Below are 17,250 nucleotides of genomic sequence, written 5' to 3'. Positions count from 1 at the left end.
GAAATGCAGTGGACCAGTCATACTCGTGATAGTTTTTTTTTCGGCCGAAGGATGAAAACAGTATTCTCTACGGGGAAAGAAGAAAGGGAAAATCCGAAGTGCGTGGGGGCGGTATTTAACGTGACATGTATCCAGAATAAATAAAGAATTTACAAACGAATCTCCCAATCAAGAATAAGATAGAAATACATAAATTTCACTATATAATCCATGAATAACTCGTGGAAAGAATACGTATATGCGGGCTTACAAACTATGGATTGCCGAGAATCACAATTAGCATCCTCATTTACACAATAAGGATTGGACCGCCTTTGATGTGGTATTGATTTCCATGGTGCAATTCATTTGCGAGGTTTTTTTCTTCTTAAACATGAACATGACTGTAATCTTTCCTTTAAGTTCTCCTTGACTGATCAAAGTTATGATCTCAGAACTCAGTTCGCTCCCGAGATTCGAATTGATGTTGCTGGGCAAATTAGAAGAGCTCAGAGTCACGCTCACGTCAATCTTCTTGGTGGACTTGAAGTTGGCCTTACTCTTGGGGATGATTGCTTCTCCCACCTGGACACCACCATAAGTGAAGTAAACAGTGGAGGCGTCGTACTTGAAAGGACCCCAGTTGGTGTTCTTGACTCTGATCGGGGCAACAAAGCTCATGTTGAACGAAGGCGAGGCTTGAGTCCCGACGGTCAGAGTTTGGACGGCAAGGTCGCCGATCCTGAACTTTGGGGACTTGAACTTCATGATGACCAGAACGAAGAAGAGAGCTTGGACTACCTGAAAGATGACGAAGGCGATGATGCCAATCGTCCACTTCATCCTCTTCTTGCGCTTGGCCTCCTCATCCTCCATGGCATGAAGCGATTCTTGATCGTTCCGGTGATAGCCATTCGATTCAGGAGGGTGGTATTGGTTCTGATTCTTCTCTGCCATTGCTAGATGGTCTTGCGGGGAGCTGATTTGTGATTGTTGAGTTTATGCTTCCCTGAAGAAACTGGAGATGCGAGAATTGAGAAGGCTGAGATTGTTGAGAAGTCCTAGTTATGCTAAGGTATATATATGACTTTTGGGACACAAGACGAGTTGATAGGAGACTCAATTTCCGGGAAACTGCTACTAATTTGAGACGCCAACGCGTCGGAACGTTGCAAACGTCATGTATTTCTAGAGGATTGCGACTTCGTTAGGGTATGACCTTCGGACATTGCTTTTTCAAAAAAGTGGGACACCTTTTTGTTGTTGGGCAATATTATTCTATCCATAGAAGCTTCGATCACATGAATTGATTGGCCTCCCTGAGTGCTTTTAACGTATTATATTTTCCAAGTGGGTGCCAAACCAGAGGTTTAAGGCACGATGGGGCCAGATGCACTCTAAACGTCAACTCATGTGGTACATGAAGGAATGACATAAATTATTTAGAGATCATCAATGATCAGACCGCGTGAAATAAAATGAAACGTATAAACCAATAAGGTGTTGGCTTAACCATCAAAAGCGTATATTCTTGCAATCTTCAATTCAAGTATAAAATTTACTCGATAATTGAAAATCTTTTTTTAGCCCCACCCAAATTGGCCTTCCAGCCAATTTAGCCTGAGCGCGCATGTAGTCTATCAGGTTCAAGCCCATAGGAAGTAAATGGACAGATCGATATTTTGAGATTTTAGGCTTCCTTTGTTTCGCGATTTTTTTTTTCTGGCTTTTAGATTGCTTATAAAAATAAGTTAATTGAAAAGATTTCCTATTCAATAGAAAATTACTACTAAAATTCAGAAAAAATGAATTCCTTTTTAAAAATTGGAAATCATTTTCTAAAACATGATAAATTATTAATGCTTGGGTCATAAACTCTGCGCTTGAGCACAGGAGCCTCAAATGCTCGTTCCTGGGCCCTTGGCACTAGAACCGAGACTAGAGGTCAAGGCTAGGTCTATTGGAGTTTATCAAGGGCAAGCCTGAGTCTATCTAGGCAAGGCCCAAAGCACCTCTACCCAAGCTTGGAACTCTAGTACCTGTGCTTGGGACCTCGGTGCCCAAGGCTCAAGTCCTCGGCACCCAAGCTTTGGTCCATTGAGGCTAGGCTAAGGACTTTTATGCCTGAGCCCAAGCCCTTAGCACTCTTACCTTGGTCCATATAAGTTGGGCCCAAGATGCTAGTCATCGCGCAAAGGTCCATCGAGGTCAGGCTTGGGACAACAAAGCATGGGACGCCACGCACAATAACATTGAGGCTGGGCCCTAGACCTAGTTGTCAGTTTCTTCCTCTAGATTTATAAATTTACCACACAATCTTTCCATCTACAAATTGAATCGCAATGCACAAAACATATTAAATGATCAAACTACTGCACAACAATGATCCACGAAAAACCAACAGAAAATGTTCTCATACATAATTTCAAATAATTCGTGCAAAGCTTGTGGAACCATCTAATGGAGAATCACCGTCCTAATTCTCATCTGCACAGTGAGAATTGGACTGTCTTTATTGCTGTGTTGATGGCCATGGTGAAATTCATCTGGTAGGTCTATCTCTATAACATAAACATGGCTATCACATTTCCTCTGAACTCACTTTGATTGTTCAAGTTTACGACCCAGAGCACAAATTGCTCCCGAAATTCGAATAAGTAGGCAAATTAGCAGGGCCCAAAGTCACGTTCACATTGATCTTCTTGGTGCTCTTGAAGTGGGCCTTGCTCTTCGAAACGATCGCTTGTCTCACTTGGACACCCTCATAGGTAAAGTTCACAGTAGAAGCATTTACTTGAAGATGGCCCAATTGGTGTTCTTGATTCTGACTGGAGCGACAAAGCACATCGAATGAGGGCAAGGCCTGAGTCCCAACAGTTGGGCTTTGGACGCTGAACTCAGCGACCCTCAACTTAGGGGACCTAAACTTCATGATGACTGGCACAAAGAAGAGAGCTTGGACAACCCGAAAGATGACGAAAAAGATTATGCCAATTGTCCACTTCATTCTCTTCTTTCGCTTTGCCTCCTCGTCCTCAATGGCATGAAGCAATTCTTGAAACCTCAGGTGAGAGCCATTCTATTGAAAATATATCTCGAACTCGAGCCCCAAAAAAATAACTTTCTTAATCCAAATAAGATTCCTTTAAGGGTGAAGGATTATTTCATAAGGAACTATGCAATTAAACGTTATGTAAGTTATTGAGTATATTGGAGGCCAGAAAATACTGAAAGTGTTTGAATGACTTAAATGTAGTTGTAATTTCCGTTGTATCACTTAATCTATAGTAGAATTTTATGCTGCTCTTTTCGGGAATGTAGATCAATCCTATCAAAATCTATAAATTCATTGTCCAAATATTTTCTTATTCTATCTATTCTCTTGTTGATTGATCACTTTCTGTGACACTATGGATTCAGGTGGTCGGTATTGGTTCTGGCTCTTCTCCGCCGTATGGTAGTATTCTGCTAAACCAGGAATGAATCAAGTGTTTCTGTGAAGGAATTGGATAAGTGAGAATGTAGTCGGAATGGGGACGAGAGGTGCGTTGGTCAGGTTTGTGTACAGGGTTGGGAGAGAGGGTTTGTCCAAGGAAGCACCCAATGGACAAAGAGAGCCACTTTCCTGGAAATTAATGTGATTTGACTCCACACCTCAAACGCGTTGTCGAAATTTTCACTTCTAGAGGAACGCGAGTTTCAGTGGGAATGTCTCAGCAACACGAGTGGAGGAGTGTCTCTCCTACGTCTCAAAAGCTGTGATTGTTTTGACTTTTGAAGTATCACGAGCGTGCCAGGCTTGTCTATTGATTTATCACGACCTCTCATGCATGTTACCTTTATACATCTAAAAATTATATTTTTAGAATTGAAACTTTTAAATCTTAACCTATGTCCACGTCACTTGTCGACCTTGAACATCTTATGTTTAGATAAATCTTAATAGATTTTGAAGAACTGAGGGTTGTAGCACCTAAAAAATGATTGATATTTATTTTATTTGCAACCGCAATTATAACAAACAAATAATCTTATAAATATGACTAACCCATAAAATCGTGAATAGTAGTAGACGTAAAAATACTATCTTGTGCTTCGATTGACATATCCTTTTAATCTTTCCGTTTTCATTGAAACCTTGATAGTGTCTCTTATCTATTTCCACCGCCCTCCCTTTGCCACTACCAAGGCTGCAAACGCTGTGCTACACCTCTGGGTAGCCGCTCGGTACTCACAGCGGTTGCCTCCTCGGGGCCTTTGCCCATCTCATCCCCTCGATTCAACTATCTCTAATCTCTACCCCCTCTATCTACGAATAAAGGGAGAGTCCCTAATTGGGTCGAGGCAAAGTTTGCGACACCTTTTGCGACCCTGATCAATAGTGGCTGGCCCGCAATCTGTGCGGCGTGCGCAGTGTTAAATTGTTGAAGGAAGAAGTGCATATTGGGAAGACCAGAAGAGGGTCAAAAAGAATGAAAATAAAAGGCAAAGAAAGGAAGTGGAGAATCATTCAACTTTGACTGTCCAAAGTGTTATGCCGATGTTTTGTTTTCTGAGGAGGTAAATATACCCCCTGAAAGTATGACACAGAGAATAAGATAGATAATGCCGTATTTGTATTCCATGTTGTAAAAACATAATACTCTGGATTTTCTGCTGGCTCTTTGATACAGGTTTGGCATGCTCTCCTCTTTGTAAATCCCCCCAAATAATGCATAAAGTTGATGACTCATCAGTTGCCTCAAAGCTAATCTGGAGAGCACGATTAAGCCTTCCGCCCGCCTTGGCAGACTTGGCAGGTTATCAGGGAGGAATATATTTAAAAAAGAAGAAGAAAAAAGCTTTCAAATAAAACAAATTCCATAAAAGCTACAAAACAAAACAAAACCCAAAAAATAAAAGATTACAACTTGCAACTATAAAACATACTCTCATTCTAAAATACCAGATTTGTTACACCATCAAAAAATAATCAACAATCAATCACCGAAACGTTGTAATGAGCAGACACTGAAATTTTCCTCTCCAAAATTTATGGCTTGCACGTCCTTAACACCATGAATTGAACACCTCCAAGAAGCTCTCATATCCAAATTTAGATCAAGAGGAAAAAGCTCTCAAACTTAGATATACACCCAAATTGGGAGAACAGAGTTTCCACCGAATCTCAGTGAAGTGTAAAATTGCATCCCGAGCATTTGCTATTTGGACTAGTGACAACATTCTCACAAAATTTTCAGCTGCAAGAAGATTTATTTACCATGACAAGCAACGAAAAGCAATAACAAAGAGCGAAAGAAGACGCATAAGCAAGGCGAAAACAAACTCCCATAGTAGATTGGAGAGGCCAAATCAAGGCCTAAAAAAGCGAACTAGAGTATCAGCTTCAGAAATTGAAGGTAAGCACCTGCAAGTGAAATTTCTTTGAGGGAGGGCTTTTCTTTTTTGGAGAAAGGGTTGCTGACGAATATATTAGGATTTTTCCAACTTTTAATTAATAATGCAAGAATTATAAAATTTGATGTCACATTGAGTGTCTTGCATGAACAAACTATAGACCACTTTTTGCACTTTTTAAAGTTTTCTGCTATGAATACAAACGTACAAATATATATTTGATAAAAGTGTTATGAACCAATCTCATGGTTCAATCGAGCAGAATTCTTGGACAAGTTCTTTGTGGATACTATCATATTGTACAGTGTGAAAGTTGAAAATTCGATTTACGTATTTCTTGATGAGCCACGGCCTAATCTCATCCATCAAGGACCGTCAGTTCGTCCCTAGGGGACCCAAGTACGCAACATGTGGAGATCTCCGTCCACTTCATAGTTAAGATATCCAATCCTAGATGGCTGCGCCAATTCCAAACCATTGCAAGGCAAATGAAAGAAATACAGTGGCCCAGTTGTCCCGTGATGAAAATAGTTATTCTCTATGAGAGGAAAAATAAGAGAAATCCAATGCACATGGTGCTGGTACAGTATGTGACATGTATACACAACAAATAAAGAATTAACAAACGAATGACCTAATCAACTATAAGGTAGAAACACATAAATTTCTCTATTTATTCCATGAAAAATTCGTGGAAAGAGAATATGTGAGCAGGCCCACAAAGTATGAATCACCGAGAATCACACACAGTATCCTCATTTACACGTCAAGGATTGAACCACCTTTGTCGAGGTATTGATTGTCATGGTGCAATTCATTTGCGAGATCTTCGTCTTCTTGAACATGAACATAACTGTAATCTTTCCCTTAAGCTCGCCCTGACTGTTTAGGGTTATGACACTTGAGCTTAGTTCGCTCCCCAGATTTAAGTTAATATTGCTAGGCAAACCAGTAGAGATCAGTGCCACATTCACGTCAATCTTCTTGGTGGACTTGAAGTTGGCCTTGCCTTTTGGAATGACCGCTTCTCCCACTAGGACACCTCCATAGGTGAAGTTAATGGTGGAGGCATCGTACTTGAAGGGACCCCAATTGGTATTTTTGACTCGGACTGGGGCAACGAAGTTCATGTTGAACGAAGGTGAGGCTTGTGTCCCAACGGTTAGGGTCTGGACAGCGAAGTCGCCAACCCTAAACTTGGGGGACTTGAACTTCATGATGACCAAGACGAAGAAGAGAGCTTGGACTACCTGAAAGATGACGAAGGCGATGATGCCGATCGTCCACTTCATCCTCTTCTTGCGCTTGGCCTCGTCATCCTCCATGGCATGAAGCGATTCTTGATCGTTCCGGTGATAGCCGTTCGATTCGGGTGGGTAGTATTGGTTCTGGTTCTTCTCTGCCATTGCTAGATGGTTTTGTAGGGGAGCTTGTTTGTGATTTTGGGTTTTTGGGTTTTTGCTTTGTTAAAGGGATTTGAGATGTGAAAACAGAGAAGACTGAGAATATTGAGATGTCCTAGTTATGCTGAGTTATATATACGATGTTGGGACCAAACCCAAGCGGATATGAGACGCAATTTCCAGGATACTGCAATTAATTTTAGACGCCAACGCGTCCGAACGTTGGAATGGTCATACTCTTCTAGAGGAATGCGACTTTGTATGAGAATGACCTTCAGATATTGCTTTTCAATAAAGAAGGAATTCATTATTAGACCTATAATCGTATATTCATTTTTCTTGGGTTTTTTGAACTGGGTGCAAAACCAAAGCTTAAGGCTCAATGGGGACAGAAGCAAAGCGCAGGCCAGAGCATGTGTTTTTTGACTTCGAAATTATCCTTATCCCCACGATGCTATACCATAATTATATAGAGATACGTTACGAATATACGGGATATACTGCAAAAAAAATTGAGATGATTTATTTGGAAACTGTCGATGATAAGATAGCTTGAAATAAAATGATGCTGTAAATTTGGTTTCAAGAGAGTTTGCACATCTTCTTGTGATCTTAAGTTTAATTGAGAAATTATCCAAGAACTAAATATCCTTTTTTAAAGAAAAAGTACCCAAACAAAATCATAAATTTATTATACTTTTATCAATTCAGTTTTAAACTTTTTAATTATACCATTTGAAATATAAATATTTTGATGATTTACAATGTAATCCATCCTACTAATTTTAGTAGGAAATTGCCAACATGGACGTTGAATCATCCTACATAGTATAATCATCATTGACGTTGATAAAATTTATAAAATTTAATATTTTTTAAATGTTTTAATTTTTTTCTTTTTTCTTTTTTTATTGTGGTTTATGACCCTCATCGACCACTAAGTGAGGGCCTATGAGCCCAGCGCCATCACCGTTGTGGTGACGCTGCCTTCACCCAAGTCATGAGATCTCTCATCCTCGCCAGATTTGGTGAGGGTTGTGTTTTGCGGGCCCTTGCCCACTCTCACCGGCCACAATGAAAAAGAAAAGAAAAAAATAATTAAAAACCAGAACAAAATGTTGAAAATTTGTAAATTTTGTCCATGTTAATTGATGATTGTATCATGTAAAACATTTGGTATTGGTAATTTTCGGCTAAAATTGATTTATTGGACTATATTAGCAAATCGATCAAAACATTTATAATTAAATTGATATAATTAAAAATTTGAAACTAAATTGGTGAAAATGTAATGGGTTTAAGACTTTTTTTTCTACTCCCCCCCCTTTTTTTTTTTTTTTTTTTTTTATCTCTACACCAAATTGTTCTTCAAGCCCATTTTGCCTGAGCACGCCTGTGATATGTCAAGGTTGAGTAAAGATACCTCATCGCTATAAAACCACGAAAGAAAAAAAAAAAAAGAAAAAAAAAACCTTAATTTGAGATCGGGGCTGGACATATTTGACTGCATGACTGCAGTTAGGTATCGCACGATTGCTTTATATATAGTATTCCACGGCGTTCCCTACCTTTATTAATCTTAGTTTTGGACAAGCTTTATAACTCAATATCCTATCATTATTATTCATATTACCATACACAGTCCAATTTCACAATGTTAATTTATTGTACTTCTGCTAGATGGTTTTTCATTTAAATCATGAGGTCTCCTTAATATTAGATAGTAACATTGCAGATGGCTGCCTACATAAACAAGTGGAAAACATCGCCAGATTACACAAAAGATTGAGTAAATTCACGCCGTAACGTCTAGTACTCGAGCATTGATTCAGGTCATTTACTTTACCCTTTTGTACCCTTAAAAAGCAGGAATCTTCCGGCCTTGAATTGATAATCTTGAAGGAGATTGATAATCAAATATTTCTTTTCCGAACGGATTGTTTGACCATAAGCACAATCACCACCTCAAAGCCCAAATAATGCCTCGAGAATGTCGACGTGCCAGCTTAGAATATTCGCCAAACTTGATGACTCATCGGTTGACTCAAAGCTACCTAAAACCCAGGATCGAGTCTCCCGCCCACCTTGGTAGACTTGGCAGGCTGTCAGTAAAAAAGGAAAGGCCGCTTAAAGAGAAAAAGTTTAAACCATCACAGCTTCGTTATTTTTCTTACTTTTAATAAATTCAAGATATTGTAAAAATAGATGTGACATAGAGTGAATTGTGTGAAGAAACCATATCAAGGACACTTTTTGCGCAAAAATATTGTGTTCGCATGTATTAGAGTTTTTCGTTGTTCGCACCAAGAAAAGTCCAAATCTCCGATCAACAACTCGGCTAGCAAATGCTGAGTAATAAGACACATAGAGGTCTACAAAAGAATGCAGTTTTAGCCGACACAAGATATGGACGAAAATATACGGATGAAAATGGGCATGTCTTAAAGCAAAACGTCAATAGATGAAGATCAACTCGAGCGACTGAAGGGCTATGATCTCCCGAAGACTGATGGTGGCAACCGTGAAGATGTGAAGAAGACATATCATTGAGTAGTAGAGTTGAATATCTCTAAGTAACCGCTTGTAGATTGGAATTGCTTAATTGGAGGAGTCCCATAGAATGTGTTTGATTTCTTGATAATTGTTGTTAGGTGTCAATGGTAGGTATAGATACTTAAATTTTAGTTTGTAGAAGACACCATTAATCAATCAAAGGATACCCAGTTGTTTATTTTTACTTCCAACTTATCTCTACATTTTCAGCGTCCTTTTATATGACTAGCAGCAATTGTTCCTAATCTTATTATCTTTAATTCTCCCTTCGTTTACGTTTTCTGTCCAAACCTTTGCCAGTTTGGATCTATTCATCCATATTTCAATAGAAATTTTTCCAACACTTTTTTGGCAAAACATCTGCTATAAACACAAACTTAGAAACAAATTTTGATTTAGTGATATGAACTAATCTCATAGTTCAACCGAGCAGAATTCACTATAAGTTCATTCGTGAGTACTACCGTATCCATGTAATGGAAAATGTGACGGTTCCAATTCTGTACTAATTGACCTTCCACTACTAAAAAAAATCTCAGGCGTAAGACTGTTCCCGAGAAGCTGAAAAACTAATCGACTTTCCACTACTAGAAAAAACATCAAGAGACGGCTAAAACTATAATTGGAATCTGAAAAACTATCACTAGTGAGCCTAGGCAACGGGATATGTCTATGTCCTGTAGGAACCCTTAGGCTAAGCCGCTGATAGAGACAGTACTTATCCGTGTACCTACCGTCAAGATCCATTGTGGAGCTCTCTCTCCACTTCATAGTTAAGAGATCCAATCCGAGATGCCTGCTATAATTCTAAACCATGGCATGGCACAAGAAAGAAAAAGTGGACCAGTCGTCCTCACGTTGAAAGCAGTATTCTCTGTGGTGAAAAAGAAAAAATCAAAAGCACGTAGTGTCGGTACATCACGTCACATACGGAACAATTAAAGAATTTTCAAATAGAATGACCCCATCATGTTTAGAGCATAGTAGAAATCCGATACATTTTGGCTAGGAAGATGGCCAAGAGAGAGCCCAAATCCAAGCCTGTTAATATCTATCTTCATTTAAAAGTTTAATAAGTTATGAATATATTAACTGATCTATACCACATCAATTTATAAGCATATTAGTATCTACCTTTAAGCTAATAAATTATGAGTTGGCTGAGATATATTAATTGTTTTATAAGACATCAATTATTCAATATGAGACTTCAAGAGATCACCAAGAGGGAGCTCAAATCTGAGCCAGTTAATATCTACATTCATTCAAAAGTTTAAGTTAATAAGTTATGAGCAACTGAATGATATATTAACTATTCTACACTACATCAATTCTCTGACGTGGAACTTCTTCAACATAACTCACGCACACATAAGTCATAACAATCTCTCCTCACACGTAAGCTCAGTTTTAGGCCTATTCCTCCTTAATTCACATATTCTTGTGGCCCAACATCATTATTGTTAGGCCCATTCCTTCTTAATTCACATATCCTTTTGGCCCAACATCATCTTTAAGGCCTGCTTTGTACCCACTCTGATATTGTTTGCCTCAGGAAATCGCCAAAAGAGAGTCCAAATCTCAGCCTGTGAACTTATTTTCACTTAAAAGTTTAAATCAATGAGTTGTGGACTAACTAGCATACATTAATTGCTCTACACTATATCAATTTTATGATGTTGGACTTTTCTAACATAGCTCAATCACACGTGTATCTTAATACATCAAATAGTTGGATAGAAATGCATAAATTTCTTGATTCCATCCATGGAAAATTCATGGAAAGAAAATATAAAAGCGGGCTCAGTAACTATGGATCATTAAGAATCACGCTTGACATCCTCATTTACACGACAAGGACTGGACCGCTCTTGTCGAGGTATTGATCACCATGGTCCAATTCATTTGTGAAATTTTTATCTTCATGAACATGACTGATCTTTCCTTAAGCTCACCCTAACTATCCAATATTATGACCCCTGAGCTCAATTCGCTCCCAAGATTCAAATTAATATTGCTGGGCAAATTAGCAGAGCTCAGAGTCACGTTCACATCGATCTTCTTGGTGGACTTGAAGTTGGCCTTGCTTTTTGGAATGATCGCTCGTCCCACCTGGACGCCTCCACAGGAGATGTTAACAGTGGAGGCGTCGTACTTGAAGGGACCCCAGTTGGTGTTCTTGAAGTGGATTGGGGCAACGAAGCTTATGCCGAATGAAGGTAATGCCTAAGTCCCAACCGTCCAAGTTTGGATGGCAATGTCGCCGACCCTGAACTTGGGGGACTTTATCTTCATGATAACCAGGACAAAGAAGGAGCTTGGACTACTTGAAAGATGACGAAGGCGATGATGCCGATCGTCCATTTCATCCTCTTCTTGCGCTTGGCCTCCTCATCCTCCATTGTATGAAGCGATTCTTGATCGTTCTGGTGATGGCCGATCGATTCGGGTGGGTGGTATTGGTTCTGGTTCTTCTCTGCCATTGCTAGATGGTCTTGTGGGGGAGCTGGTGTGTGATTTTTGAGCTTTTTGTTTCTCTAAAGGAATTGGAGATGCGAGAATTGAGAAGGCTGAGAATGTCGAGAAGTCATCGTTATGCTGAGGTATATACACGATATTTGGGACACAATACATGTGGATATTATGCTGAGGTATACACGCGATGTTTGGGACACCATACAAGTGGATATGAGACTCAAGTTCCCGGAAAATGCTATTAATCAAAGACGCTAACGCGTCCGAATGTTGGAATCGTCACGTTTTTGTAGAGGAATGCGACTTATAAGATTATGACTTTCAGACATTGCTTTTTAAAAACAGTAGGACCTTCTCTTTTTTTTGGTGGTTCGACAACATTATTCTATTCATAGAAGCTTCGATCAGATGAATTGATTGGCCTGCCTGAGTGCTTTATCATATTCTAATTTCCTCATTTTTGTTTTCCAACTGGGCACAATGGGGAGAGAAGCAAGCCCAGTCAAAAGCACTGTGTGTTTTGACTTTCAAAATATCATAATCCCACCGGTATTTACGGCAAAATTAAATATCGAATCCTTTGATACACGCGGAATATATGGCTAAAAGAATTGACATGATTTATTTGGAGACCGTCGATGGTCAGACAGCACGAAAAAAAAAACATTATTTAAAGATCAAGGCTGGACATATTTGACTCCAGTTAGGTACGGAGGAAGTGTGCGATCGCATATTTGAAGTATTCTAATATGTTCCCTCCCTTAATTAATCTTAGTTTTGGAAAATATTTAATGGCTCCTAGCATCACTTTTAGGAAAAATACCAAAACAATCATAAATCTATTGCAATTTTTCAAGTCATTAACCTTTTTTTTTACCGATTCAATCTTAAACTATTTACAATTGTGCAAATATAGTCTATGGCTAATTTTGACCAATATTGGCCGATGTCTAACATGGACAATATTTTGATAATTTTCTTTTTTTTTTTTTTCTCCTTCTTCCTCATTCCTCCTCCAAAGGCAAGCGTAGACAAGGTTGGTCTCATCCAGCAATGACGAGGCTGCCCTCAGCATGGTTGAGCAAGGTCCTACTAGATATGGCGAGACTTGGCCTCGCCTAGCCATGAGGAGGTCACAACCTACTCATGGCGAGTGAGGCTCACCCAAGCTAGAGGCCGCATGAGGTCATGGCCTTCAACCTCGCAAGATCGCATCCTTTGACCTAATGACCTTTGGTGAGGTCCAGCATTGCCCATGGCCGGTGAGGCTCAACCCTCCCCAAATTTGGCAAGGGCAAGCAACGCCTAGCCATTGGTAGCCCTTGCTAGAGGCCGCAAAAGGTTGCGGCCTCTAACGAGGATGAGCCTCTCCAACCTAGCAGGCAGCTTGGGCGAGGTTGCCCAACCATGGCCAAGCTTCCCCAAGGTCAGCAAGGTCCCTTGCTAACCATCCCTTTGGCTAGCTGCTATTGGTGATTGGCTGGAGGAAGGAGGAAGGAGTGAAGAAAAAAAAAAAAAGAAGAAGGAAAAATTAATTAAAAAATAATAAAATAATAAAATAAGATATTATTAAAAATTATCAACGTCTATGTCAACGCCGTCTAGCTAAAATTGGCTGGATAGACTAGATTTGCACAATAATGAAAGCTTAAGAATTGAACTGAAAATATATATATATATATATGACTGAATCTTAAAAATTACAATACTTTTATGACTTTTTTTGGTAATTTTTCTCATCACTTTTTATACCACCATACAAATTCCAACTTCATAATATTGCTTTATTTTACTTCTCCTAGATGATATTCCATTTATACCATGAGGTCTCAATAATATTAGATAGTAACAGTGCACATGGCCATTTACATAAGTATCACAACAACGTCTCAGTGAAGTTTTAGCTACACAAGCATATGAGAAATGGAAATTTTCATTTACTAATACAACGGATACAGTTACAAAATTTGAAAATTGGATATAAGTCAATGCCTCAACCCTACTTATGAAATGATTTCTTTGACAGACAGAGTATCAAATGAAAATTAATAAAATAAATTTGACATTTACGTCATCAACTCCATGTAAAACAAAATGTTGTGGATATTTGTCACTTGGGAGATCTAGACTTTGGCAGGTTTATTACCACGAAAAATAATCATGCAACATATCTATTGAGATGAAGGTGTGAATAGTGTTAGAAAAGACTTCAAACAATTAGTGTTGTCTAAAACAATTAATATATTATAATTGGCCTATAATCATTAGCTTCGATTTTGGGTAAATGTGGATTAAACTGAGAATGTCGACATGCTCGGACTTGCACTCTCTCTTGACAATCTCCCAAAAAAAAAAAATCAAGTCTCTGATGCACGTGCTCAACAAAATGCAATCAAAATCAATGATTAATTAGTGCCCAACTCTCAATGCGTATTGGTGTTTTGTGAATATTTTAAGGAATGAATTTCGTGAGAGATGCAACTTCAGGCGGTCTTCACAGTTCAGTTTAGCGAAAGAGACCTAGGGTAGTTTTCGTGATTTAGCCAAGCAAAAGAGACACAGGGTGAAGTTGAGCTTTGTTGATGACAATAAAGTGGAGATTCAAATTGAGATTTGTTGACACACAAGGAATCTTGAATTGAGGGAGAGTAGACATAGGCCCATAAGTCATCAATTTAAACTTTTGAATAAAACTGAATCCAACTGGATATGTTGACAAGTTCAAACGTTGGATTTCTTTTGACAATCTTCCCATATGAAGGTATTGGATTTCTATTGCATGCTACCAATAGTTTCCATGCTCAAAAGACAAATTTGCCTTGAGATAAGATGACTAATGATGCATGTTTCTTCTTGGATTTAGTTGAAGTACATAGTTTATGTATGCATATCGTCTTGCATAAGTTGAAATTACTGCCTGTGGTGAAAAACGAAGATCAATATCAAACAGTTGGAACCACTTTTGAGGCAAACGATTAGCAGAATTCGGCCGCCAAACGCCTTCCGACGTCGGAATCATATGTTCTAGGAGAAGGCGAGCTTAGTGGGAACATTTCTGGATAAGCAAGGAGAGATCGTTGACCTTAATAAGATTGAATTACTTTTCTCAATGGAAGCTTCGATGACGTCAATCGTCTCCCAAGATCTGTCCGGCCGTACGCCTGAGCCCAAGTCATATATTGAATTACTGTACTGATTCTAGATGATGTTCCGTTGATGTTAGACAGTAGCATTCTGTTCTTTGGCACGTCTTTGTTATACCTGAGTCACGCTTCTTAGAGAATGCTTTCTCTTTGTGACCACCGCAAATTACGCGAAAGGAAAGTCGGCCCGAGAAAGTAGTCAAAGTTTTAATCTGGAGTTAGGAGCTTGTTTGACCCTCAGACACCGTACTGTTGTGATGACGCGGAAACTCACAAATCCCACAATTTAGATCTAATGAGAAAAGAAAAAATTAACAAAAGAAGAAAAAACAAGGATTAGATATTTACGCGGCTCAATTCAAGTGTTGATATCTACTTCATGGAAAAATCAACCGCAAAATCCATTATGAATATGGAGAATTGGGTTACAATCGCTCAAGTGCTTCTCAAGTTTAGATTATACTCAAAGCCAACCTATATGTGTTATCTCACTATCTCTCATGCACACTAACCTAGCTAGCTAACTTCAAGAAAAAATCATAAACTCCTCTTGTTTGCTCTAATGTGTAATAATCAAGCAAAATTTCATTTTTTTCCTTTTGTCTTTTGAATCTAAGATCGGATCCACTAGTTATGCTTGAAGATAAAGTCATAAGACATCCAAAACACAGGCTAGACTTTTATTAGATTGGATTTCATATGGGAGCTCAAACTTGAGAAATAATTTATCATATTGATTGTCAAGGACGACGGATGAAATTGAATCGTTTAAGATAAGAAGAAGGACTCTGTAAAGAGATAAAATGGAATATCACTGTCAAGGAAATGTCTTTCTTGGTATAGTGATTGTGTGTAGATTCTCCATTTAAGGGCTTTGGTTGGTGCTTTGCACCACATGTAGTTGAAGAAAACTTCAGTTCAAAAAGTCCAAATAAAAGATTCTCCATCGTGTGCAAATCCATAATGCAGAATCAATACTTTATTTTGAAAAAAAATAATAATAAGCAAGCATACAAGCCATCTAGTGGGAAATCACACTCTCGCATCCCTCATTGACATGACAAGGATTGGACCGCATTTGTTGATGTATTGATTGCCATTGTGCAGTTCATCAGGGAGGTCTTCCTCTTCTTAAACATGAACATGACTGTCACCTTCCCTCTGAGTTCGCCTTGACTACTCAAGTTGATGACCCCAGAGCTCAAATCGCTCCCGAGAGTCGAATTGACGTCGCTAGGCAGATTAGCAGAGCTCAGAGTCACGTTCACATTAATCTTCTTGGTGGACTTGAAGTTGGCCTTGCTCTTCGGGATGATTGCTTGTCCCACCTGAACACCTTGATAGGTGAAATCAACGGTGGAGGCGTCGTACTTGAAGGGACCCCAGTTGGTGTTCTTGACCCGGATTGGAGCGACAAAGCTCAGGTTGAATGACGGGAGGCCTGAGTCCCGGCAGTCAGGGCCTGGACGTCGAACTCGGCAACCCTGAATTTGGGGGACTTGAACTTCATGATGACCAGCACAAAAAAAAGAGCTTGGACAACCTGAAAGATCACGAAGGCGATGATGCCGATGGTCCACTTCATCCGCTTCTTGCGCTTGGCCTCCTCGTCCTCCATGGTTGGAACTGATTCTTGATCACTCCGGTGATAGCCGTTCGATTCAGGTGGGTGGTATTGGTTCTGGTTTTTCTCTGCCATTGCTGCTACTCTCTTCGTGAACTTGTTTTTTATGTCTCACTTCGTTTTCTCTGTGAATATTGTACCAAGAGGGGTGGCTAAAACGTTTATATATACGATTCCCGCAGACGAAATATGAGACCACTTTCCTGAGAAACGACGTGCGAACTCAGCCGCCGAACGCGTCCCACGTTCGAATCATCTTAGAGGGACGCCAGTTTTAGTGGGAACATCTCTCAAATACAAGCAAGAGAGACTGGCCACCTTTCTTGATAGGAGAAACTGTCAATGCGAAGCTTCGGTGACATGAACTGTCTCCCCTGTTCTTTTATGGCCGGATGCGTTCAACCACCGTGTTAGCCCAAGCTCGAGGCACAACCCAATAAAAACAATATTTTCAAATCCCCACCGGAGACCGTACAGAATTACATGGTCAAATAAGTGATGCCCGGCTGAGATGGGAGGCTGTTGTCCTCTCACTAAGAAGTCGCGGGTTTGACTTTCTTAAAACACCCTCTTAAGAAAAACGGCAAGCGACTTTTCCAGGGAAAAAGCAAGTTAAATGGATTAAATACATCTCTGGGGTTCGCAACTTATTACTTTGACTGTATGAAAGGGTCCA

General features: G+C 39.4%; 1 protein-coding gene across 1 annotated transcript; it reads right to left on the bottom strand.

Annotated features, from left to right (window-relative positions):
* Positions 1-285: 285 nt before the first annotated feature.
* Positions 286-936, bottom strand: LOC120293595 (late embryogenesis abundant protein At1g64065-like). The gene has a single exon (XM_039313286.1). The coding sequence runs from the start codon at positions 934-936 to the stop codon at positions 286-288; it is 651 nt and encodes a 216-aa protein (XP_039169220.1).
* Positions 937-17,250: the final 16,314 nt, after the last annotated feature.

Source organism: Eucalyptus grandis, chromosome 5, assembly GCF_016545825.1.
Source record: "Eucalyptus grandis isolate ANBG69807.140 chromosome 5, ASM1654582v1, whole genome shotgun sequence".
NCBI lineage: Eukaryota > Viridiplantae > Streptophyta > Magnoliopsida > Myrtales > Myrtaceae > Eucalyptus > Eucalyptus grandis.
This window is presented reverse-complemented; position numbering and strand designations above follow the sequence as displayed.

Excerpts from the sequence above, each read along its gene's own strand:
- LOC120293595 (XM_039313286.1), bottom strand. The coding sequence starts at position 936 with ATGGCAGAGAAGAATCAGAACCAATACCACCCTCCTGAATCGAATGGC.